The sequence below is a fragment of the Ascidiella aspersa genome, chromosome 3 (genome assembly GCF_963924565.1).
Source record: "Ascidiella aspersa chromosome 3, kaAscAspe10.2, whole genome shotgun sequence".
NCBI lineage: Eukaryota > Metazoa > Chordata > Ascidiacea > Phlebobranchia > Ascidiidae > Ascidiella > Ascidiella aspersa.
In genome coordinates, this window is record NC_139449.1 from 5,582,840 (window position 1) to 5,608,437 (window position 25,598).

Genomic DNA, 25,598 nt, shown 5'->3' on the forward strand with positions numbered 1-25,598 from the left:
AATTTAAAACACATTTTTTGCTCTGTGATTGACTCAATTACCAACGTGGACAGTGCGTGTCAAACGATTCAAACGCGTTGTGTGGTTCATATAGGAATCCGCAGCCATTAGGGGGCAGATACAGTCGACAAGCAAACTTTTAAACAGAGTAAAACGTTTACAGATTGTGTCCTTATATTGGCAAAGTATGTGATCGACCTACCAATAGAAATGTGCGGAACGTAAACCAAATACTTCACATTTTTTTCGCGATTCTGTATTCTGAAACGTACACCTTCCAAGCGATATATTCGGCTTAGAAATAGAAATTATGCTGATATACAAAAATAAATAGTCGTTTATGGTAACTAACCTGTGATACGTTGCGTATTTTTTCCTACTTGAAATTAGTACAATCAAGAAAAGAATTGTAAATACCTCCAGGTACTCTTACTGCAGTATATACGACTTAATTTTGCAGTTTGACATCTCGATTACTCCTCTCTCCCTTTACTTTGCATGCAAATCATCGCTTTGATGTTTTTTTTAGATAATCTAATATAACAATTTTTTTTTTAGATAATCTAATATAAAAATAAAAAATGTAAATTTTCGACAAAATAAAAGAACGTGACCCGGAAATGTTCGTTCAGAATAAATAAATATTACAAAAATACGTAGAATAATATCGCAATAATGACAAAACGTATTTAAGTGGTTTAAATTGCCTTTGTGTAAATTAGTTTTGTTTTACAGATGGGGGTAAAATATGACCAGTCAATATGCGCGTACGATCCAAGAAACAACAACAAGATAGTTGGAATTCGCTTGGCATCAGGCCCTTACTCGCCGAGAAGAAGAAAGCCAAAGATGGGAGATGGGATAAAACGACCTTTACAACTGGCGCAAGCCTACAGGGTAAGTAAATATTCATAAAAATGTAGGTACTTAATAGCTTGGTATAGTTTGCTCCACGAGTCGACTGTTTTGTTGTTTTCAGAAATATTATTTGGAACAGCTTGTCCTTTTTATCCAATTCTTATGTTTTAAGGTACAGATAAATAACAGTCAATGTTGTAAGGATTTGCTATGGTTTTGTTAGATAATTGAGTGTTTGTTATTTGGTTCAAATGATGTCGTGGAGTCATACGCTGGCTATGAAAAGTTCATGAAAGGAATGATGGTATGTGTGGATGAAGAATACCATCAACTGGGCTTGGGCGGAGCATTAATGCACAAGTAAGCTACACCATAATTTACCAATGATATTAAAGATAGGTAAATAGTTTTATAAGACAACTAAAATCATTCGAAGTTAGATACTGAGGATGCTCATAGCAGTGAAATATTTTTATCGTATAACATCTAAAGTTTAAACAAACTAATTTTCGGTTCACCAAGTTTTGTACTTAGTTTAATCTTGACCATTGATGTGCAACGAGAATCGTTTGCTTTTTACCATTTTAGTTCTGGCTGATGCTGTTATTCGAAACAAAATTTTGAATAAATAGATAAAGTAGATAAAGTAGTATTAATAACTACCTTTCCAAAACGGATAAAGACCATTTTGCCTTGGGAGTCATAAAAGGTTTTCATGTTGGGATAAGACATAGCAAAGTAACAATTGTTCTGCAAGAAAAAACAGTAGTACTCAAAATAAGTTGATAACTTATTACATTTAACTGGTCATACCACTATTCATTTGTTGAATTTTAGTTGGGGAGTAGCAACAAAACGGTATACCAGATTAAAATGTGGGCCTAGTAAAGCTGCTTATAAATCCTTACCTCAATTCAACCTGCGTTATTAAGACAGCTGAATAAACTGATTAAAGCTGTTTTTGTAAACAGAACAGAACCCTCAAGGTAAATGCACAAAAAAAGCTTCACTTTAAAATGCGTTTAGAAAAAATAAACACTCACAAGCCCCAACACACAATGCAGAGTAGAGACTGCAACAATAATTTTAGCTCAAGGTTGATCCTGAACATAGACCTTACCTAATAAATTACATTTTTCCGATTATAGGCAAAGCTGAAAATTGTAGTTAAACAATTTGCGCAAAAAAAGACGCCGTCACTCAATTAGTGTTATAAATGCAATTTCTTGAGGCGTTTTAAATACGGAGGACGATAGTTATACGAAGAAATGTTTCTTCAGGCCAAAAATCTTGCCCTACCACAGTATGACACGTAGTAGTGATTTAAAAACAACTATTGGATTGTTTTTAACAGATCGTGGGATCTTGCCAAAGAAGCGAGATGCAAATTTGTCTTTGCCGAGTTGTCGTCGGCTTACTCAGCTAAGATATTTGCTAAAGTAGGAGCAAATATTATAAAAGAGATTCAGTATTCGGAGTACACGTATTCAGTATCTGGCAAAAAGATCATAACCCCCGAATTTCTCTGCTAAAACCGTTGTTTTTGATCTCAATGAAAAATCATGGATGTAGTGGTGTGAATTTTTGGAAAAGCCATAGCTTCCAGCTATTGTTGTATTTATACCAATTGCTTTAGTTAGCTAAATGCATAATTGTTGGTTGACAATTAACGTTTATCGATTTTATAATATACGTTGTCGTATTATTAATACCGTATCGAGAATGTAGTTGTTCATATCGCATTGAGTATGTAGTTGTTAATATCGCATTGAGAATGAAGTTTTTGTTAATCGTTCTTTTAACACAGGGGTCGGGACTCGCGAGCCATATATGGCTCTTTTTGTGACGCGGGCTCTTTTATGGCTCTTTCGATAAAAAAATCTTGCTTGCAGAAAAATTTAAGCTATCATTTCTTTGCATGATCTCAAATAAAACTGCACTCGACCACGGCCGTTTTCCTAAATTTATATTTCCTTTTTTATTACACATAATTGCAAATATTCGGCGCTTCCCGCGAATCCTATTTGTTATTCGAGACTATTATCCCATTTGAAGAAAAAATCTCTTAACATCCAAAAGGCCCTATTCTTGCAACAATCCGTAATCAAAGTTTTGCAAACTTGTTCATTTTTGGTGCGTAGAATATATGTTTTGAACATGAGAACACAATAAACGGCTCTGCTCAATTTACTATTTTTTGCCAACATATAGCTAGATGTAAAAAAGTCGACTATAGGCATTATTATACAGGCCGAAAATTTATTTCTCTTCTTATCTCTTGTGTTTATTCAGTTTGATGGAAGGGTGGTAACTGAAAGGAATCGCACAACTTCCTCTATATCATTTTACTTCAAGTAAATTATTTGTACAATTAAGAGACAATACCTTACATATTGATATTGTATATTATTACGAACACATTGATAAACCTTCCAATTAATATGGGAAGTTGGTTACTACTGGATAAAAATTTTAGGTCGTGTAGTTGGTCGACGTTCTGTTTGTTGAGCGACGCCGATGTGGTTGTTCTGTCAATTGCCGCGCTAAATGCAAGGCTAATGCGGCTTCGCAAACCCGTTTTAGTTCAGTGGTTAAGCACCTGGGCGAACTTGGCGCGCCTAGATTGTTTTGGGGCAATATTTCCGAGAGTTGTGACGATACAAAGTTGAAATTTTTACACAATCCTTATATTGGTTACATCTTTTCCAGCATTTTAGCGAAAAATATTTATATGCGCAGCAGTTTGGATGTTAAATTAAAAAACAAACTTTTTTGTTTTAACAGGTTTGGCCATTATATAAAATCGCACATGTAAACAAACACATAATGTTGTGTTAAAAGTTTGCGACATAAAGTTAAGCACAATATAGTCTTTCTCAAAAGCAAACTTTATATATTTATATACATCCAGGAACGACTTTTTTACCAGTATTATTTTTTCAAACATATATATATATATATTTTTTAAGGCTTGACTTGGACTCACTGCGCCTCAAGTCATTTCAAAAGACTTGTTTACATCCCTGGGAATCTGCTTACCAAGGATTAGGTAATTTTAGAAGGACGCCAGCCATAAGACCAAGATATGAACAACACCAACTTCAGAATAAAACACAATTCGGAATAGGGCCAAAATAGGACGAATACCAAATGGTATTAGTACCGTCTAAATCGGAATAAGTCCTAAATCCGTCAGAATAAGACCTAAAAGGTCAGAATCAGGCCTAAACAACACTTTAACTAACCCCAAACCCAACCCCTAAGTACAACACTCCCGTAATAATTTCAACAATAATCTATTTTATAACCTCACCCATTACCCACCAATAACCCCGAATAGGATAAAAAAAATATATAAAAAAAAAGGATAAAAAAGAAAAAATCCGGCGCCAAAACAGCGGTGCCCTGACGGCGCCGGTCAGACTAAGGCGTCCAAACGTAGTCATAAAAACGGCCGAAACCAGACCAATGGCCCCCGATCGCGTATACCCTCTACCGACAGGTTCGGGCTTTATTTTGACCATTTAGGCTTTCGACCGATGGACTTAATCTTATTCAGATGAATTTAGGATTTATCCTGATGAATTTAGGCCTTATTACGATGAATTTAGGCCTGATTTCGGTCAATTTAGGACTTATTCCATAAATTTAGGACTAATTCCGATGGATTTAGGCTTTTTCCGATAAATTTAGATCTCATTCCGAAGAATTTAGGCCTTATTTCGACAGATTTAGGTCTTATAGAGACGATTTTGATCTTATACTGTCGTGGATATTATTGCGTATTTGGCTGTACTATGTCGTTAATTGGTCTTAATACTATGGTTTCCTAGATTTTTACTGCATTAGGTATTGTTGCTTTTTAGGTCTTATTGTGTGTTTCCCCTTTTAAAATTTTTTAGGTCTTATTGTGTGTTTCCCCTTTTAAAACTGCCAAAGCACATTGCAATGTGCATCGTGCATTGACAATTCTATTAACGTGCAAATAGGCTCTATGAACATGTGCGCACGACTTTGCTTTTCACGTTTCGCATCAATCATGCCGTGTTGTCCTTTTAAACTGCTATGAAATACATATGTATTGTTATGTTACTGTCACGTTCAACTTTGCGCACAGTAAAGACTGAGGTTAACATGTATTTAACAAAGACTCAGATTAATATGTATATATATACATATATTATATATATGTATATATATTTAGAAAGATACAGGTAAACATATATTTAAAAGTGAAAAAGGTTATCATATATAGCCAGAAACTCTGCAATATGGTTTAATATTCATTTCGTTTTATTCCAAAAGTCCTGTTTAGTCACACACTGAAAAAAAATAAATAGGGCAGAACTGTTGAAGGAGATTGCTTGCTAGTGAATTCACTATACGGTTGTTCACAAAACTATAAGAAAGCTTTATCAAATTTCATTTTTAACAACGATCGAATTTAGTAGCTAAAAAGCAAGTTGATGGCCGACAATGCATCAATTCGTAGATACGGCTTCTAAAGTACATTTCAGAACATGATATTATAATGGAGCCTACAGCGTATTATTCTCACACCTACTAAACTTTAGGTCGCTCAATAGTAAAGGAAACTTATATAATAAAAAATAAATCTAAATTATTATGCATTTTTTTCTTTATTATACAAACGGACATTTTGAACGATCGCGGTAACTCTAAGTATGTTCAACGCACTGTAATTCTAGTGTTCCAAAATTAAAAAAAAACAGTACATTCGCTTTGAACACCAAGAACGGTCTTATTAATTTACAATTGAGTCTGTTTGTATTGGTCAGTGTGCGTCATTTTGCTAACATTCAGCTTAAGCTAGTGATACTTAACCTTTAGTGGCCCTTAAACGGTTCTTAAGTGGTACGAAGCACGAAAGCAGGGGGTACGACATGCAGTGTGAAATTATGCGCTGTTTAGGCATATTTGTGAAGAATGTGTAATTTACAAAAAGCCATAAGAAAAAAGCCTTTAGTAAATTGACTGATCGTTGAACTAACAAGACTGTTTTTAATGCATTCAACACGTAATTTATAAATACACTGAGTTTAATTCCTACTATTAACATTTTATTTACTTCCGTCGGTCATCGTAGACAGGAGGTACAATAAAACTCCATAAAAGCACAAAGGGTACGAGCGCTAAAAAAGTCAATAAACACTGCTGCAAGGTAATAATGCAGTACTTCATACAACAATGCGTTATTTAAATGAATATATTACGGGTAGATCACAAAACAATTGTTTGAAATAATCGCCATACTTATCCTACAAGCTCGAAATGACCATTTAAATTTAAACTATTATTAGTCATTTTTACCACTGACATGCAATTCGTTTACCTCATAAATATATAAGCTAATTACATCGACGCATGTAGGTTTCTTTTCATTAACCAGGGATCATCCAGCGTAGAGAAAATTTTGTTAACAATAAGCTTGTGAGGCCGGTATTTCACATTACTGGTCGCGATTATGTCGGACATGCTTGTAACTAAAAACATGACAAAAGAGTTTTACTGGAGGAAGCTGGTTCCTGGTGACTATGAAGAGGTGAAGGACATCATATTAAATCATACGATGAAGTGGGAACCATTATGTGTGACGATAGGACTTACTGCGGAAACCGGCGCATTGAATATTTTTGACGGCATATGGGTAACTATATACTTAATGCGACAAACTACTGTAAGTCACCTTGGGACACAAGCCCCAAAAAACCCCAAGTGCTGCAATCAAGTCATTTTAAAACAAAAGTCAAAAACAAAAGCAAGGAAAAAAAGCGAAAATTGTTAACAGAAAAGAAGGAAAGTTAAGAAATACCAAACAGTTGAATGGTGTGCAATGAGTAAAAGTATAGGTGCACAAGGGTGAGAAAAAGTGAAGGAAAGAATACAAACCAACAAAAAATATGGACAAAAAACTCCATCTTTTGTTGGTCGGTTCTTATTTAAACTTTTGCCATCTGTAGATCGTTGTTTTACGCTTTTCTATGCTTTGTTATGTTGCGTACGCAAACAAGACAAGTACCGGTACCCACTAATTCTTAAGATTCCTAAACCGTGGAGCAACGTCTCTGTAATAATCGCGTCGAGTTTACGCCATCCAGAGTAAACTCGTTTATGTTTCGGTTGTTCAAACTTCGTCACGGTGATGTTTTAAGATTTTTCACGACATAGCAATCGCTCACAGTAAAACACAGGAGTCGCAGATCACTGTTGAGCAATCAGCATATGCAAACGGGGGGTGACAATATACTCGTTTTCAAGCTATTGATTTTTGTAGTCAGAGGTAACTGATTGCCAGTCAATCTGCGCGTACGATCCAAGTAACAACAACAAGATATTTGGAATTCGCTTGGCATCAGGCCCTTACTCGCCGAGAAGAAGAATGTCAAAGATGGGAGATGGGATAAAACGACCTTTGCAACTGGAGCAAGTCTACAGGGTAAGCCTTATAAATCTGTGTTAAAAATGTTAAAAATAATTGCCAGCGCATAAGATATCTTATAATGGTGGTTTAATTACTTGGTTAATGGAGTTTCGATTTGCTTCTGTAAAAATATCAAAATAATAAAGAAATGTTTTGGTCATATTCATCAACATGTGGCTGTTCGATTTTAATCTTTTATCAAGGTGGTCTGCTAAAAAGTGGAATTTTGACCTTGCATTCTGTCAATTAAGCTTCCGCGACAGGAAATATTTGCAAACTCTGTGCTGGCCTTCTTACATTAGCTTCTAAATCAGGGGTCGGGAACATATGGCTCGCGAGCCATATATGGCTTTTTTGTGACGCCATATGGCCCTTTTGATGAACGAACATTGCTTGCAGATAAATATAATGATTTCTCAGCATAATCTGAATAAAACTGCACGCGGCCACGACCGCTTTCCTAACTTATTTCTCCTTTTAACACACATAGAGGCAAATTTGTTGGATACTCGCGTGAATCTTATTTGTTTTTCGCAACTGTTATCATCTCTTTACATTCAAAAGGCCCTGTTGTTTCCAACGAAACTTAGTAATCAAAGTTCTGCAAACTTAGCTAATTCATTTCTTCGTGCTAAGTATGGTATGTTCTGTCCTTTAAATATGGACAAATAAACGACCCTGCTCAATTTACTATTTTTTTTTTCAACCTATCACTAGATGTTAAAAAAGTGTTGGCTCTCATAGAAATACAACTAAGAATATTTGGCCTTTATGGTTCCCTTAGCTGAAGATGTTTCCGAGCCCTGTTCTAAATTATGCGTTGGTGATGCTTTTTTTTAACCAGTTTGTGTCATTTTTTACGGGCCAATCCGCCATCTTTTTGAATGTATTTAAACTAAGATTTCAGTTGCTTATTTGTGCACGACATTCATAATTAACCTATGTTTCCTGTAAGGTTACTTGTTTTAGGGGTCCCATTTTGACGTCATATTGTGGAGACAGTTCTGAAATATTTCATGCAATCCAGGTAGAGAGTTTTTATCGTTGATTTCATCTTTATCTCGTTGTCACAGATATATTGGGCGAACAGAACTGTATAATACACCACATGGATCAGGATTGTCGTGTATAGCATCAATCAACTTTAGCATTGCGGCGTTTATTGCTTAACCGGGTTTGTGGCAATGGCCATAGCCTTTCGTGCAAGCCAGACGTTAACTTGTATACTCGTTCTCGCTCAGTGACTGGAATATACCACAGGCGTGTAGCATAGTGGCTGGGGAGTTTAGTGTAAAGCTGGGTTCTAGCGTTCTTGAAATCAGGTGACAAGGTTATCCAAAAATCAAAAAGTAAGAACTTAATTTAACCCTCAAAATTTGGCCGAAATGACCTACAGATGTTGATATGCTTTCGTTTGTGCAGAATACATAGTCTTTTAAACTTTGCGTTCCACAGGTACCAAGTTCAGTGCACCTCGCATCGACAATCATTAACGTGCAAGAACGCGCTACGCACGGCTGCAGATGACTTTGGCTTTGTCGTGTCTATTCAATCGAAGCCTGGGTAAATTGCTCAGTTGTTAAACCGGCAGAGGGAATGGTCATGTTAATATGTTTCTAGCCTGTTTAAGGTTAGGTGTAAGTTCAAAGTTGAGATATAGCGCGTGCTCGTGAGGTTGTGCAATGCTTTTAGGTTTGCTTTATTTTTCGTTAAAATATGTTGAGCCTGTATTTCTGTCACAACAAATGTTTTGTTCACGAATTGACCGCCACAGGGCAAATAACAGATGCTGCGTATTCATGGTAATACAATTTAGAAAAAATGCATTTCTTTAGCGAAATGTGCATGTCTAAAATGGCAGAGAAAGCTTTCACCGCCCAAAAAACGCGCTACGCACGGTTACAGATGACTTAAGTTTTGACGGGTCTATTCGATCGAAGCCTGGTGTCGATTTGCTCAGTTGTTAGTCTAGCAGGAGCAAATGAGTTTGCTAATATGTTCTAGGCCTGTTTAACGTTAGATTTAAGTCCAAGGTTGAGATATAACGCGTGCTCATGACGTTGTGCAATGGCTCCAAGTTTACTTTAATTTTTGTTAAAATATATTGCGTCTGTATTTCTGCCACAAAAATATTTTGTTCACGAAATGACCACCCAAGGGGAAACAACAAAAGCTGCTTATTCATGCTGAAGCAATTTAGAAAATATTACACTCTTTAAGAGAAAGTGGGCGTGCAAAATTGTAGAGAAAGCTAAAAACATATATACAAAAATAATAAACGTCATACGGATAAAAATGAAAGATTACTCAATAAGTTTTTAAAAACGTACAAGTTGCTCTCTCGTTTCACAAAGCCGTGAACATTTAGTGGACCATCGCTTTTTAGACTGGCAAATTTTATTCGCTTAGTTGTGTCAGTTGAGAATACCTTATGTTGGTCTTTTTCGTTTTATATCGGATAAAAGTCAATTTTGTTAATAAATTTACACGTTATTCAAAAGTTGTCAAAATTTGAAATTTGTGAACGAAATGCCCAGCAAAATGAAACAAAATTTAAAAGCGTGTTGAAATTGTCTTTTAGCATAAGGCTTAGCTCGAATTGTTGCGTATCTCTGATTTTTGAAATGTATTAAACAATATTATCTGTATTTTTTCGGTGGGAATTTGCAAATTATACTATTTCCTATTCCAGTAGTGCGCTAAGGTTTTGTTAAATTTTGCATTTCTTTTTTTCTTGTATTTCAACTTAAACAACCTACTCAAGATTTTGCTAAATTTCACAACGTCTTGTTTTTGCATTTTTATATTTTTCTCTTTTTTTTTATATTTTTCTCTTTTTGATATAAAATATAACTAAGCATTTTCTAGAATCTAGAGTTTTGCATACGCCTGAAAAACACACTGATTTGCGTTGCACCGGTTTTCAGTAAAACGTAAAAAAGTGGCTGCCACACTAAGACACCAATTAATGCAGTACTTGGAATAACGCGTTGTTCGAATCAATGTATTCCTAACCGGCAGTAACTGGTCAAAATTATAATTTGATAGGTCAAAATTTATTCTCTTTTGGTAAAATAATAATGGCCCTAGTCATGACCACAAAAAGTAACTATCAGTGTGCAATGGTCAATTTATCAACCCAACCCTAAAAACATTTAAGTTGTTACCTTCATAACCCATACCCATTACCCATTCTTACAATTGACCTCTATCAGCAGTGAACTTAGCCTGATTGGATGTCCACGATCGGTATAGTAATACATTCTGCAAGGTATATGATTATAGCTGCAAAGGGGTCTCACGTCGAATATGTGGTCTTGCCCATTGCTGACAGTTAAAGTACGCACTGTCATCTCTTGCGAAATGGATACTGGAAAGTTCTACGAAGAACAGCGGCGTAGGGAACGGCGTTTATAGAACTTCCAGGACAGCGTAGACCAGCTCGCAGAGGTTTTGTTGTAATTTGAGTCCTTTTGTATTGAAGCTTTCAATGCTGTCTCTTCAAAATTGTCTGTTGCGCAGCCGGCCGTTTAGTCGACCGTGTGACGTGTGTACATTTGTTGTTAGCTAAGTTGTAGAAGAAGTTTATAGCCAACTGCCAAAGCAAACCCGATGGTTTTATTTGCTTGGGGCAATTTGGCCAAAATCCGGATTGAGGTGTTACGACAAGCGAGGTATTTATTGATAGAAGTAAATACTGATTATACGTTAAACTGCCGGAGAATGTTGCACGCGACAGATTTAGAAAGCAATGGACGGTTACACATTTGGGATAGGCAAAACATATAGTTTTGAACGAAGATAAAAAAAGAGAAAGAGAAAGCGAAAAAGCACTGTTTCAAATGGATACAAGCATTAGAAGAAGTATTTTTAGTCAAAAATTCTAACTTTTTAATTCAGACAGTACACATAAAGTGTGTGTATAGGTGGCACTTTCGCAAAACCGATTTGGTTAAAACATTTAGCGCGACCTCTAACAGGCCTTACAACAAGGTTGATATTAGATGCTGCTATTTGTTTTGTATTACCGCCATTGGTATATTCCAACGTAGTAAAACTTGTTAAGATAAACCTAATACTTTTTTTTAAGTTGTCCCGGAAAAAATTTAGTTGCCCCGGAAAGACATCCACTGTTATAACCACCATTATGTCTAACTTGCTTTTAACAACTGAAAACCCGACACGCAAGTTTTACTGGAGAAAGATAGTTCCAAGCGATTACGAAGAGGTGAAACAAATCATGATAAACCATTTCGTGAAGTGGGAACCGCTCAGTTCCACGATAGGAGTTACTCCTGAAACCGGAGCATTGGATCTTACCAACGACTCATGGGTAAATAAAATGCAGGAAATATTAGGTTCAAACCCTTAATAGAAATGTGGACAACTGCGAAATAAGACTAGTTTTAATTTTATTAAAAACCATAGCTATGCTGTACCGACAGGGTTTTATATGCCGATTCGTATGCTGCATATACAATCAAGACACATTTACTTCTCCTTTCGGCGGAAAGGAGGTGCTTTATCTTTACAATTGCACGATTAAATTGAATACATTTTTCCAGTTTGACCACAGTAATGACGTCATTTTGTATCGTATCAAATGCCCACACATTTAACCCAAAAATAAGTAAAATTTTTTGATGTATCTTAAATACCGAGCCCAAATGTGATGGCCATAGTTTACAAACGTCGCTCATGTATATTTGGGTGTAAGACCAATACTTGGCAATTTACAAAAGCAATCTATGGAGTATAGACTGTAAGACAATTGTCTCATTAATCTTCCGTTTTGTGACAGGCAAGTGTACAAGATGGCCAGTCAATCTGTGTGTACGAACCTGAGGACAACAACAAGATTGTTGCAATTCGCACGGCATCCGGTCCTTACTCGCCAGATAAAAGATTAAAAGCATGGGGAGGAGGAAAGAAACTACCATTACAACTGGAGCAGATGTACAGAGTAAGACCACTATAGGAAAAAAAATATTATGCCTATACTTGTCTACATGGTTATACTTTAGGTAAAATTTCCCGAATATATTCAACCCCACAAAATTATGATACAAAAGTTTACATTGTATTGTTTTTCGGCCACAAAATATAAAAATACTAGCACAGCAAAATGTGTGCAACTTTTATTGTTTTAAGTTTTATTTTTGCAATTGCAGTAAGAGCGGAATTCTAGAGCAGTGGTTCGCAAATATAGTTGGTGGCGACCCAACATTTGTTTTTATATGGGCCGAAAATTTATTTTCGGGACATATCTTGTTTTTGCCGCTATTCTTTTTTGGTTTCCTATGGTTTCCTATGGTTTGTTTCAGACCGAGTTTTGTCCGAAGCTTTATAGAAAAAGTAGACATCGTAGAACCTTCAAATTTTCAGACATGGCGTAGAGTGGTATGAAGGTGCTTTGTAAAAGTTTATGAGGCTGCACTCCCAGGGGCCTTTGCTTGGGGGGTAAAAACCTGAAATATTGCGTTTTAGCACTTTGTAGCTAACGACAGCCATCTAGCAGCAGAAAAACTTTCATACAGAATTCGTTCATATTCGCTTGCTTTGTCCAGCTCGCGTCGCGACGAGGCGGCTACTGGCATCCCTGCTGCGCCCTATTGTCCCGCGCGTGCAACATTTGTGTTGGAAGTGGCTTGCCTAGTAAAACTATGCACATGCGACTTGCCTTTCATAAAGAGGCCTCTCTAAGTAAAAAAAACTATTGCTCTTACAACACAAAATATTTTACCACCGCAAATTTAAATGCGAATCCTACAGGCAGTGTACACATCTCTGTTAGCACATGTTGTAATTGTTGCACCATTCAAACATATCAACACCAGGTCTAAGCAAATATAATTATACAAGGGCCGCAACAACAAAAAGCTTAAGTTTAACGCATTCTTAACGACGACGTTACAAAGCTACGTCATAACATGGCGTCATAAATAAATAAATCTTGCGTTTATTGGATTTAAATTGGCAAAACTTTCAATATAAAACGTGGCTTATTAGGCACATAACGTGTTTGCATATTGCTCAAAACTACAGATTTAAACTCTGTTTCAACAGTGATTGCTCAGACCAAGGCATGGTAAAAATTTACACAGTAAAAGTTGGAAAAAGTATAGCAAACCATAGACGTTAAATCATTTAGAGAGAATGAAAATATTGACTTTTTACACATGCTAGCTGACCAAAATGTAATAACATGGCCGTAAGCATTATCTACGTAAATTTTTATTGATCAAATGTATGTTTCGATCATTTGCCAAAATCTACGCCATATTTGAACCCCCTTCGCTTCAAAGCCATAAGTTATTATATTATTATACACAACTCATAATTGTGTGTAGATATGTTGGATTGGAGTAACATACAGAACAGGTGCAAATAGCAAATATTCTCCAAATACGATGTTTCCAATATTCTCCAAATCGTATTTCATCGTATTGTCGCGGTAATACACAAAGAGGTAAGGCCGTGAATAAAGTTTCACCCACCGTACAATTAACGGAGGGAAGCATTTCGAGTAGGGATGTTCAAGGCAGAATATCGGCGACACATTTATAATGCTTGCTTTAAATGCGGCGTCAGCATTTTTTGGGGCGACCAATTACTTCGCGATAAGCTTCGCGTAATAATTAAGTGTCAATAGGGTGTATTTACCGCCGCAAGTTTAAATGCGAAATCTTAAGGCAGTCTACGCCTCTCTGTTAGCACCTGTTGTGCATCTTGCTCCAACCAGCATACCAACATCAGACCTAAACTTATCTAGCAAAACTTTCGATTTAATAGTTTGCGTATTAGGCACGTAATAGTGTTTTTCATATTGTTTGAAACGACAGATTTAAAGCCTGTTTTAACAGTGATTGCTCGGACCAAGCTATGGTAAAAAATTACCTAGTGAAAGTTTGCAAAAGTATAGCAAACCATAGGCGTTAAACCATTTTTAGTCTTTAAGAGAATGATAATATTTGATTTTCAAACACGTAAGCTGGTCAAAATTTAATAAAATAGCCATATGCATTATCTAAGTAAATTCTATTTATCAAATATATGTTTCGATCATTCCCCAAATTCTACGCCATATTTGAACCACTTTCGCATCAAAGGCACATTTTAAGTGGGGAAGTTTTCGGCCCATATCTGTTTTTGCTTGCAGAAACAAGTTAAGGAAAATGAAAAACAAAATATATAATATAAAGTACACAATACAAAATATTAAAAAAAAAATTAAAAAAAAAAAATTAAAATAAAGTAAAAATTGAAAATAAACACTAAGCCCTGAAAATATATCCCCTGACAAAATATACAACAACCGCACCCCCGTCTAGTTTTTATACTTACTTTAATCGCGTCTAGCGTTGTCACACGACACATACTCAGGCCTCGTAAATTTTCGAGCTTACCTTGTTGGACACAAATAAACTAGACGAGGCCCTGTACCCTAAATTTGTTTTTGACCAATTGTAATTATTGAAAAACCAAACTGTACACTTAGCTGGAATCTATTTAGCCATATAGTTTGTTTTATTCGAGGAAATCTTTTTATCTTGTTTAGCTTTTTCTCTGTCGTCAAAGTATCGCAAGCATTTCGGCTGCTACGATTAAAAGTTATACAAACTAAATCTATTTAATTGTACGCTTAAAACGCAAAATCTTTTATATCTTTACAATGCAAAGTGAACATTAAATACAAATTTTACCAAAGTGTTCGCAAAACTTTGCCGACATAAACTCGCTACTTCATTATGCTTCACGCGAATCTTTACGTGGTTTGTGCGTTTCTATACAGCATGGTTGTTTAAAAAGCTATTCACCTAAAACAACAAGCGAATAAACATACTGTAGTTCCTTGAGTGCATGTCATTTGGACCAGAACAAGTCGTCCAGAAATATGCGGGTGATGAAAAGTTCGTGAAAGGTGTACTGGTGTCAGTGGTTGAAGAATGTTTTCAACTGGGCCTGGGAAGAGCAATCCTTAAAAAGTAAGTTTCATCTTGTCACGTTACTGTATCGAATGTTGCTGGACTAACTGAGAACAATTGATCATCATATGCAGAAACAGTCGAAAAAATTGTTCATAAAATGATAATATTAATGTTTTGTTAATGTTCAAGGCTGGTTATTTTCCAAACGACGCTAGATTTTTAAGGCATTTTTCTCAAAAAAGAGTTGCATTGATGGTGCTCTCATATAGTTATAACATCTTAAAAATTAAACCAAAGACGGTGAAATATTCGTGATTGGTTTTGGTAAAATCATGTTTCCACTATCAGCCCAGTCTAGTAAAGTTTCACCACGCTAAATTACAAGCACGCATTTCGCCACCTGCAATACTAAATTAAGATCGGTTTACCTGGTGTTATTATGCCACGATTATCGCACATCTGTGCCGTGCAGTGTGCCAAGTCAGCTAAATTACAAGCTGCTGTAAAGAGAAAATAAGTTGTGTCAATTTCACACTAAACACATGGTCTTTGCTTAAAGAGAATAATCTTGCGATAACAATCGTTACATAAAAAGCCGACTTTGAATATCACAGTTAGACCACCTTGTAAGAGAATCTGCTTTACTTACAAAAAGTAAAACCCCCAACAACCCCCTGGATACGCTACTGAATGCAGCCACCCATAAAAAAGTTTAATTTCAAATGCAAAAAGCGGAGCTGGCAGGCAAGATTCGCGTGGTTGCAGCTGTAGTGCTTATTGCTATATAGAACCATATGGTTTTGGATAATGTTTACCGTATCAATAGCTGTAGGTATAAGTGTTACTCATAGCTGTAGGTATAAGTGTTAACCTAGGGCCTAGGCCTTAGGGTATATGACCAAACTCTGTTTACATTTTACAATCAAGATTCATTTGTTCGAATCGTACCAATGCATTTAATTTGAAAATTGTTGTTCTGTCGCGACTGAACAATTTTTTTGTGACTTTTGGTGTACCTTCAACCTCCTAAAATTTACACAAAACTGCAAAAACGCAATTTCAGAAATGGGCAATCTTTTTGTTTTGATTTGTCCCTTTTATATTAAATGTTTTAAGCGTCCTGACGTAGTGTCACACTGGTTAAATACGTAGGCTACGATAAAGTGAAAACGACTTTAATTTTTTTTAAATTGTAAATTTTGTTTAACACTGTTTAATTCTAAGAGAACCATAAATTGATTTTATTTTCATAGATCGTGGGAGCTTGCCAAAGAAGCAGGTTGCAAGTATTTCTTTGCTGAATTGACATCGGCTTACACGGCGATCATATTCCGCAAAGCAGGAGCAAAAATCATCCAAGATATTCCCTATTGTGACTACAAGGATCCTGTGTCCGGCGAAACAATCATGTCTAAATGCAAAGAGCCTCATGTCTCTGGTAAAACCGTTGTAATTGATCTCGATGACAAGTCGTGGATGTAATTGTGTTTGTTCTTTAATGTAGCCTAATTATATTTGCAATTCTAGCAAGTTTTTTATCTATATGTAACGGCAGTGCTATACACTATCATAAAAAAATGTTTTTTGTCCTATAAATTTGATTCGTAAACGACTAACACCAGCATCGTAAACAACTAACAATTGTATCACTTTTGTTAAGACTTATTTTACCTGTTTTCAAAATGTCAACATTCCATTAAAGATCCAATAAATATAATGTCGTGGTTTTATTTCGTTGGGTTAGGGAAGTAAAACACGCCAAAATGTTTCGCAAAATTGATGATTTTTAATAAATTCTGTTTGTAAGTTTAAATTTGCCTTTTTATCTGAGTGTTGGCTGTTACTTAGTAGTTTTTTGTCAATAATATTTTCTTGAAAAAATATTTTTATACTTGAATGGTTTTCGTGGTCGCCCAATACTGCAATCATGTTTGGTATATTTTTGAGATATTTAACAATAGTAAATATGCGTTTTTACAGTGTTATTAATACAGCGTCCTTGATTGTTTAAGGCCTAAACTTTAGGCTTATGTGCCAAGAAGAAGTAAAATAACAAAGTTTTTTTTTCCGTAGTTTCGTAAACTACAAAGAACCAGTGTTGTAAACAAGTCACTTTGAAATGACGTATGTCCCGGTCATGTCATTTGTGAAATAACTTAAGTGCAACGCCATTCCTTTTGAATAGATATCATGCCAAGTCCTAATTAGAGCAAATCATTTCATAGTCAAGTGATTGTAGTAAAAATAATACTTTAGACAATTAAAATTGGAAAACTCGTTTAAAATAATCGTAAATCGGAAACTCGTTTGATGTCATTTGATTACTCAAATAAAAGTTAACTACAACGCAACATATACCAAGTAAGTTGATCTTATGTGCAAACATAAGATGAAAAACTCAATTTGAAAAAAAATCCTTGAAATCTCTTATTTCAAAGTTCAAAGCAAAGTTCGAAATCCGGCCGGCGATCGAATTCAATGCTCTTCAACCTTAATTACCGTTGCATACCTTTAACAACCGTTAAATACCTGGTTTGTATAAGAAAAACAGTAAAGTGGAGAAGGCACACTTTTTGTAGGAGGTTCCTGTACAACGTGATCTTCAATATGGAGCAGTGGTTTTCAAACTTAAAAAAAATACGCAACGTTCCCCTAGCAATTTTTAAATTGCTCACGGTGCCCCTAATAATATACAAAAAACATTTTGTGTTATTGGTATCAATGGGACGGGTGAACTTGCTTCTTGCTATCAGCCCGGCTATGTTTGGTTTTGTTGATTTTAGTATTGTAACGCTAACTAAATTTTTTTTGCTTCGCATGGACCAGTGTAGGCAATAAATTTTTATAGATGGCGTCATAAATTTACATCATAATACAAACATACTTCAGAAATTTGCTGTTTCAGGTCCTAAATATGTGAAATGAAATAAAGTCTAAATATATTCAGAGCAAAAACGTTTTGTTTTTAATATAGCCTACTTTTTGTTGTTGAAAAATTAATTGCCTAAATATACGCTAATAGTTAAATTTGGCTTTCATGGACCCCCTAAAACTAGTCGTACATGGACCCCAGTTGAAGAACCCCTGAACTAGATCATTGGTTGCAACGGATATATTGTTACGTCATGATAATACACATAGAAATCATATTACATTTATCACTGTAACAAGCATTAAAGATGTCAGCTAAATAAACCAGAGTGAATATAAAACTTAAGGTCTTAAATCGTTTTTATGAGCCGGCGATTTTTACTTTTTAAAAACAAGGCATTAACTGCCATTGCAATCAAAGCAAACCAATTAATTTTACTGGCAGAGATATTCTATTCAAGGACTTTAACTTGAGTTAAGAAGTTTTTGTAAAATACTTAAGTTTTCCTCAAGTTAAAAAAATGAATCACCAAGGTTTCGTGACGCTCAGTTTGAGAACCCCTGGATTAAAGATTGATATATCTTGGTATCATTTAACACAGTGTAAATCTTCGCCTTTTGCTAAATACAAAAATATTTTATATTGGTTGCATATTGCATAGTGGGCTTCAGTCGAAAACCTGTTTGAAAACCGCATTCTACGTTTTTAACGCCTAAAGGGAGAATCCTTTAAGGCAGGGATGTCCAACCTTTTAGCAGAATGGGCCGCATTGCCACTTTTAAAATTTCGATGGGCCGCAAAATCTCTCAAATTAAAGGGGTGACGTCAAAAGTTGCGTTATATCGTGACGTCATAAAACAACCTAACTTATAAACACCCGTTCTTCGAGAGTAAAATTGTGCGCAAATATGCGAAAATTTAAGTTTTTACGTGTTTGGGCTGACATATTATTTAAAACGGTCCGGAAAAACACACATTCAGAAAAACAAACATCTTGCTTAGCAATGATGGGTGCACAAAGTGCTCGATGGATGTTGAAATGCGACATTAGACTCGATTATAAAAAACACAAGATTATGCCTACATCAAATACTGCGCGATCTTCACGTTTTGATGATAGTCGAAACAACTGTTTTTAATAAAGGCTACTGAAAGTGAGAATTAGTGGTGGGCCGCACGTAAATATCAGGCGGGCCGCAGGTTGGACATCCCTGCTTTAAGGCATGCAAACAATATCGTGCTCACGGCTTCCTCATCGCCCTAAAACCAGATGACATAATCGGTACTTATCTGCTAAATCGATCCAAAAGTTATTTTTAATAAAAAAATTAGCTAAAGTTGTTTTTACGAGATATCAAAACCGTCGTGGAAAAACAAATTAAATCGGGGCAAAAAGTTAAAACTGAATGCTAACATCAGCAAAAGTGTAAACGGAACGAAAACGTAGAATAATTGTTAAAAAAATCTAGAGCAACTGAAGGTTTTAATAGCAATTGTACGTTTACTTTAGGCATCGAGTGAAACAATAAGTTTAGAAAGACAGTCTGAATAAAAACAAAAACAAAAAAATTGTAACCTGCGACGTTTATTATGGGTCACGCAGCGTAGTTTTGCAGATCGAAAAGGCCTGTAGGTTTATCCAGCAATTATCCAATCTATCGAAGATTCTGGATAAAGGGCTTTTTGAACCTTATCTGGAATAATGTCGAATTTGCTTTTATCAAGCAAAAAGCCGACACTCAAGTTTTACTAGAGGAAGCTCGTACCAGGCGACTATGAAGCGGTAGAATAAATTATAACAAAGCATTTTGTGAAGTGGGGTCCCTTCAGTGTAACGCTAGGAATTACTGTGGAAACCGGGGCATTCGACCTCGTCGACGACATGTGGGTAAATAAATTTCAATTTAAAACACATTTTTTGCTCTGTGATTGACTCAATTACCAACGTGGACAGTGCGTGTCAAACGATTCAAACGCGTTGTGTGGTTCATATAGGAATCCGCAGCCATTAGGGGGCAGATACAGTCGACAAGCAAACTTTTAAACAGAGTAAAACGTTTACAGATTGTGTCCTTATATTGGCAAAGTATGTGATCGACCTACCAATAGAAATGTGCGGAACGTAAACCAAATACTTCACATTTTTTTCGCGATTCTGTATTCTGAAACGTACACCTTCCAAGCGATATATTCGGCTTAGAAATAGAAATTATGCTGATATACAAAAATAAATAGTCGTTTATGGTAACTAACCTGTGATACGTTGCGTATTTTTTCCTACTTGAAATTAGTACAATCAAGAAAAGAATTGTAAATACCTCCAGGTACTCTTACTGCAGTATATACGACTTAATTTTGCAGTTTGACATCTCGATTACTCCTCTCTCCCTTTACTTTGCATGCAAATCATCGCTTTGATGTTTTTTTTAGATAATCTAATATAACAATTTTTTTTTTAGATAATCTAATATAAAAATAAAAAATGTAAATTTTCGACAAAATAAAAGAACGTGACCCGGAAATGTTCGTTCAGAATAAATAAATATTACAAAAATACGTAGAATAATATCGCAATAATGACAAAACGTATTTAAGTGGTTTAAATTGCCTTTGTGTAAATTAGTTTTGTTTTACATATGGGGGTAAAATATGACCAGTCAATATGCGCGTACGATCCAAGAAACAACAACAAGATAGTTGGAATTCGCTTGGCATCAGGCCCTTACTCGCCGAGAAGAAGAAAGCCAAAGATGGGAGATGGGATAAAACGACCTTTACAACTGGCGCAAGCCTACAGGGTAAGTAAATATTCATAAAAATGTAAGTACTTAATAGCTTGGTATAGTTTGCTCCACGAATCGACTGTTTTGTTGTTTTCAGAAATATTATTTGGAACAGCTTGGTCCTTTTTATCCAATTCTTATGTTTTAAGGTACCGATAAACAACAGTCAATGTTGTAAGGATTTGCTATGGTTTTGTTAGATAATTGAGTGTTTGTCATTTGGTTCAAATGATGTCGTGGAGTCATACGCTGGCTATGAAAAGTTCATGAAAGGAATGATAGTATGTGTGGCTGAAGAATACCATCAACTGGGCTTGGGCGGAGCATTAATGCACAAGTAAGCTACACCATTATTTACCAATGATATTAAAGATAGGTAAATAGTTTTATAAGACAACTAAAATCATTCGAAGTTAGTTACTGAGGATGCTCATAGCAGTGAAATATTTTTATCGTATAACATCAAAAGTTTAAACAAACTAATTTTCGGTTCACCTAGTTTTGTACTTAGTTTAATCTTAATCATTGATGTGCAACGAGAATCGTTTGCTTTTTACCATTTTAGTTCTGGCTGATGCTGTTATTCCAAACAAAATTTTGAATAAATAGATAAAGTAGATAAAGTAGTATTAATAACTACCTTTCCGAAACGGATAAAGACCATTTTGCCCTGGGAGTCATAAAAGGTTTTCATGTTGGGATAAGACATAGCAAAGTAACAATTGTTCTGCAAGAAAAAAACAGTAGTACTCAGAATAAGTTGATAACTTATTACATTTAACTGGTCATACCACTATTCATTTGTTGAATTTTAGTTGGGGAGTAGCAACAAAACGGTAAACCAGATTAAAATGTGGGCCTAGTAAAGCTGCTTATAAATCCTTACCTCAATTCAACTCTAAATTCAACCTGCGTTATTAAGACAGCTGAATAAACTGATTAAAGCTGTTTTTGTAAACAGAACAGAACCCTTAAGGTAAACGCACAAAAAAAGCCTCACTTTAAAATGCGTTTAGAAAAAATAAACACTAACAAGCCCCAACACACAATACAGAGTAGAGACTGCAACCATAATTTTAGCTCAAGGTTGATCCTGAACATAGACCTTACCTAATAAATTACATTTTTCCGATTATAGGCAAAGCTGAAAATTGTAGTTAAACAATTTGTGCAAAAAAAGACGCCGTCACTCAATTAGTGTTATAAATGCAATTTCTTGAGGCGTTTTAAATACGGAGGACGATAATTATACGAAAAAATGTTTCTTCAGGCCAAAAATCTTGCCCTACCACAATATAACACGATAGTAGTGATTTAAAAACAACTATTGGAATGTTTTTAGCAGATCGTGGGATCTTGCCAAAGAAGCGAGATGCAAATTTGTCTTTGCCGAGTTGTCGTCGGCTTACTCAGCTAAGATATTTGCTGAAGTAGGAGCAAATATTATAAAAGAGATTCACTATTCGGAGTACACGGATTCAGTATCTGGCAAAAAGATCATGGCAAAATGCAAACCTCCGCATTTCTCTGCTAAAACCGTTGTTTTTGATCTCAATGAAAAATCATGGATGTAGTGGTGTGAATTTTTGAAAAGCCATAGCTTCCAGCTATGTTGTATTTATACCAATTACTTTAGTTAGCTAAAAGCATAATTGCTGGTTGACAATTAACGTTTATCGATTTTATAATATACGTTGTCGTATTATTAATACCGTATCGAGAATGTAGTTGTTCATATCGCATTGAGTATGTAGTTTTTGTTAATATCGCATTGAGAATGAAGTTTTTGTTAATCGTTCTTTTAACACAGGGGTCGGGACTCGCGAGCCATATATGGCTCTTTTTGTGACGCGGGCTCTTTTATGGCTCTTTCGTTAAAAAAATCTTGCTTGCCGAAAATTTAAGCTATCATTTCTTTGCATGATCTCAAATAAAACTGCACTCGACTACGGCCGTTTTCCTAACTTTATATTTCCTTTTTTATTACACATAATTGCAAATATTCGGCGCTTCGCGCGAATCCTATTTGTTATTCGAGACTATTATCCCATTAGAAGAAATCTCTTAACATCCAAAAGGTCCTATTCTTACAATCTGTAATCAAAGTTTTGCAAACTTGGCTAATTCCATTTTGGGGGGTAGCATATATGTTTTGAACATGAGAACACAATAAACGGCTCTGCTCAATTTACTATTTTTTGCCAACCTATAGCTAGATGTAAAAAAGTCCACTATAGGCATTATTATACAGGCCGAAAATTTATTTCTCTTCTTATCTCTTGTGTTTATTCAGTTTGATGGAAGGGTGGTAACTGAAAGGAATCGCACAACTTGCTCTATATCATTTTACTTCAAGTAAATTATTTGTACAATTAAGAGACAATACCTTACATATTGATATTGTATATTATTACGAACACATTGATAAACCTTCCAATTAAGATGGGAAGTTGGTTACTACTGGATAAAAATTTTAGGTCGTGTAGTTGGTCGACGTTCTGTTTGTTGAGCGACGCCGATGTGGTTGTTCTGTCAATTGCCGCGCTAAATGCAAGGCTAATGCGGCTTCGCAAACCCGTTTTAGTTCAGTGGTTAAGCACCTGGGCGAACTTGGCGCGCCTAGATTGTTTTGGGGCAATATTTCCGAGAGTTGTGACGATACAAAGTTGAAATTTTTACACAATCCTTATATTGGTTACATCTTTCCAGCACCTTTTTTTAGCGAAAAATATTTATATGCACAGCAGTTTGGATGTTAAATTAAAAAACAAACTTTTTTGTTTTAACAGCTTTGGCCATTATATAAAATCGCACATGTAAACAAACACATAATGTTGTGTTAAAAGTTTGCGACATAAAGTTAAGCACAATATAGTCTTTCTCAAAAGCAAACTTTATACATTTATATACATCCAGGAACGACTTTTTTACCAGTATTATTTTTTCAAACATATATATATATTTTTTTTAAGGCTTGACTTGGACTCACTGCGACTCAAGTCATTTCAAAAGACTTGTTTACATCCCTGGGAATCTGCTTACCAAGGATTAGGTAATTTTAGAAGGACGCCAGCCATAAGACCAAGATATGAACAACACCAACTTCAGAATAAAACACAATTCGGAATAGGGCCAAAATAGGACGAATACCAAATGGTATTAGTACCGTCTAAATCGGAATAAGTCCTAAATCCGTCAGAATAAGACCTAAAAGGTCAGAATCAGGCCTAAACAACACTTTAACTAACCCCAAACCCTACCCCTAAGTACAACACTCCCGTAATAATTTCAACAATAATCTATTTTATAACCTCACCCATTACCCACCAATAACCCCGAATAGGATAAAAAAAATATATAAAAAAAAGGATAAAAAAGAAAAAATCCGGCGCCAAAACAGCGGTGCCCTGACGGCGCCGGTCAGACTAAGGCGTCCAAACGTAGTCATAAAAACGGCCGAAACCAGACCAATGGCCCCCGATCGCGTATACCCTCTACCGACAGGTTCGGGCTTTATTTTGACCATTTAGGCTTTCGACCGATGGACTTAATCTTATTCAGATGAATTTAGGATTTATCCTGATGAATTTAGGCCTTATTACGATGAATTTAGGCCTGATTTCGGTCAATTTAGGACTTATTCCATAAATTTAGGACTAATTCCGATGGATTTAGGCTTTTTCCGATAAATTTAGATCTCATTCCGAAGAATTTAGGCCTTATTTCGACAGATTTAGGTCTTATAGAGACGATTTTGATCTTATACTGTCGTGGATATTATTGCGTATATTTGGCTGTACTATGTCGTTAATTGGTCTTAATACTATGGTTTCCTAGATTTTTACTGCATTAGGTATTGTTGCTTTTTAGGTCTTATTGTGTGTTTCCCCTTTTAAAACTTTTTTAGGTCTTATTGTGTGTTTCCCCTTTTAAAACTGCCAAAGCACATTGCAATGTGCATCGTGCATTGACAATTCTATCAACGTGCAAATAGGCTCTATGAACATGTGCGCACGACTTTGCTTTTCACGTTTCGCATCAATCATGCCGTGTTGTCCTTTTAAACTGCTATGAAATACATATGTATTGTTATGTTACTGTCACGTTCAACTTTGCGCACAGTAAAGACTGAGGTTAACATGTATTTAACAAAGACTCAGATTAATATGTATACATATACATATATTATATATATGTATATATATTTAGAAAGATACAGGTAAACATATATTTAAAAGTGAAAAAGGTTATCATATATAGCCAGAAACTTTGCAATATGGTTTAATATTCATTTCGTTTTATTCCAAAAGTCCTGTTTAGTCACACACTGAAAAAAAATAAATAGGGCAGATCTGTTGAAGGAGATTGCTTGCTAGTGAATTCACTATACGGTTGTTCACAAAACTATAAGAAAGCTTTATCAAATTTCATTTTTAACAACGATCGAATTTAGTAGCTAAAAAGCAAGTTGATGGCCGACAATGCATCAATTCGTAGATACGGCTTCTAAAGTACATTTCAGAACATGATATTATAATGGAGCCTACAGCGTATTATTCTCACACCTACTAAACTTTAGGTCGCTCAATAGTAAAGGAAACTTATATAATAAAAAATAAATCTAAATTATTATGCATTTTTTTCTTTATTATACAAACGGACATTTTGAACGATCGCGGTAACTCTAAGTATGTTCAACGCACTGTAATTCTAGT

The 25,598-nt window shown here is 35.4% G+C and overlaps 2 protein-coding genes across 2 annotated transcripts; both read left to right on the top strand.

Annotated features, from left to right (window-relative positions):
* The first annotated feature begins 735 nt into the window (after positions 1 to 735).
* On the top strand, positions 736 to 2,390 carry LOC146158207 (uncharacterized). Its single transcript, XM_083384782.1, has 3 exons — positions 736 to 897; positions 1,124 to 1,218; positions 2,213 to 2,390. The coding sequence occupies exons 1-3, from the start codon at positions 736 to 738 to the stop codon at positions 2,388 to 2,390; spliced, it is 435 nt and encodes a 144-aa protein (XP_083240908.1).
* A 9,005-nt stretch (positions 2,391 to 11,395) lies between these two features.
* On the top strand, positions 11,396 to 17,222 carry LOC146158208 (uncharacterized). Its single transcript, XM_083385662.1, has 4 exons — positions 11,396 to 11,633; positions 12,102 to 12,263; positions 15,149 to 15,285; positions 16,482 to 17,222. The coding sequence occupies exons 1-4, from the start codon at positions 11,448 to 11,450 to the stop codon at positions 16,708 to 16,710; spliced, it is 714 nt and encodes a 237-aa protein (XP_083241788.1). The 5' UTR covers positions 11,396 to 11,447; the 3' UTR covers positions 16,711 to 17,222.
* Positions 17,223 to 25,598: the final 8,376 nt, after the last annotated feature.

What these genes read in the sequence shown, in the direction of transcription:
- LOC146158207 (XM_083384782.1), top strand. Translation starts at nt 736, where the DNA reads ATGGGGGTAAAATATGACCAGTCAATATGCGCGTACGATCCAAGAAAC. An exon ending in AACTGGCGCAAGCCTACAGG is followed by an intron (nt 898 to 1,123) that starts GTAAGTAAATAT and finishes GATGTCGTGGAG; the next exon opens with TCATACGCTGGCTATGAAAA. An exon ending in GGCGGAGCATTAATGCACAA is followed by an intron (nt 1,219 to 2,212) that starts GTAAGCTACACC and finishes TGTTTTTAACAG; the next exon opens with ATCGTGGGATCTTGCCAAAG.
- LOC146158208 (XM_083385662.1), top strand. Translation starts at nt 11,448, where the DNA reads ATGTCTAACTTGCTTTTAACAACTGAAAACCCGACACGCAAGTTTTAC. An exon ending in ATCTTACCAACGACTCATGG is followed by an intron (nt 11,634 to 12,101) that starts GTAAATAAAATG and finishes GTTTTGTGACAG; the next exon opens with GCAAGTGTACAAGATGGCCA. An exon ending in GGAAGAGCAATCCTTAAAAA is followed by an intron (nt 15,286 to 16,481) that starts GTAAGTTTCATC and finishes TTATTTTCATAG; the next exon opens with ATCGTGGGAGCTTGCCAAAG.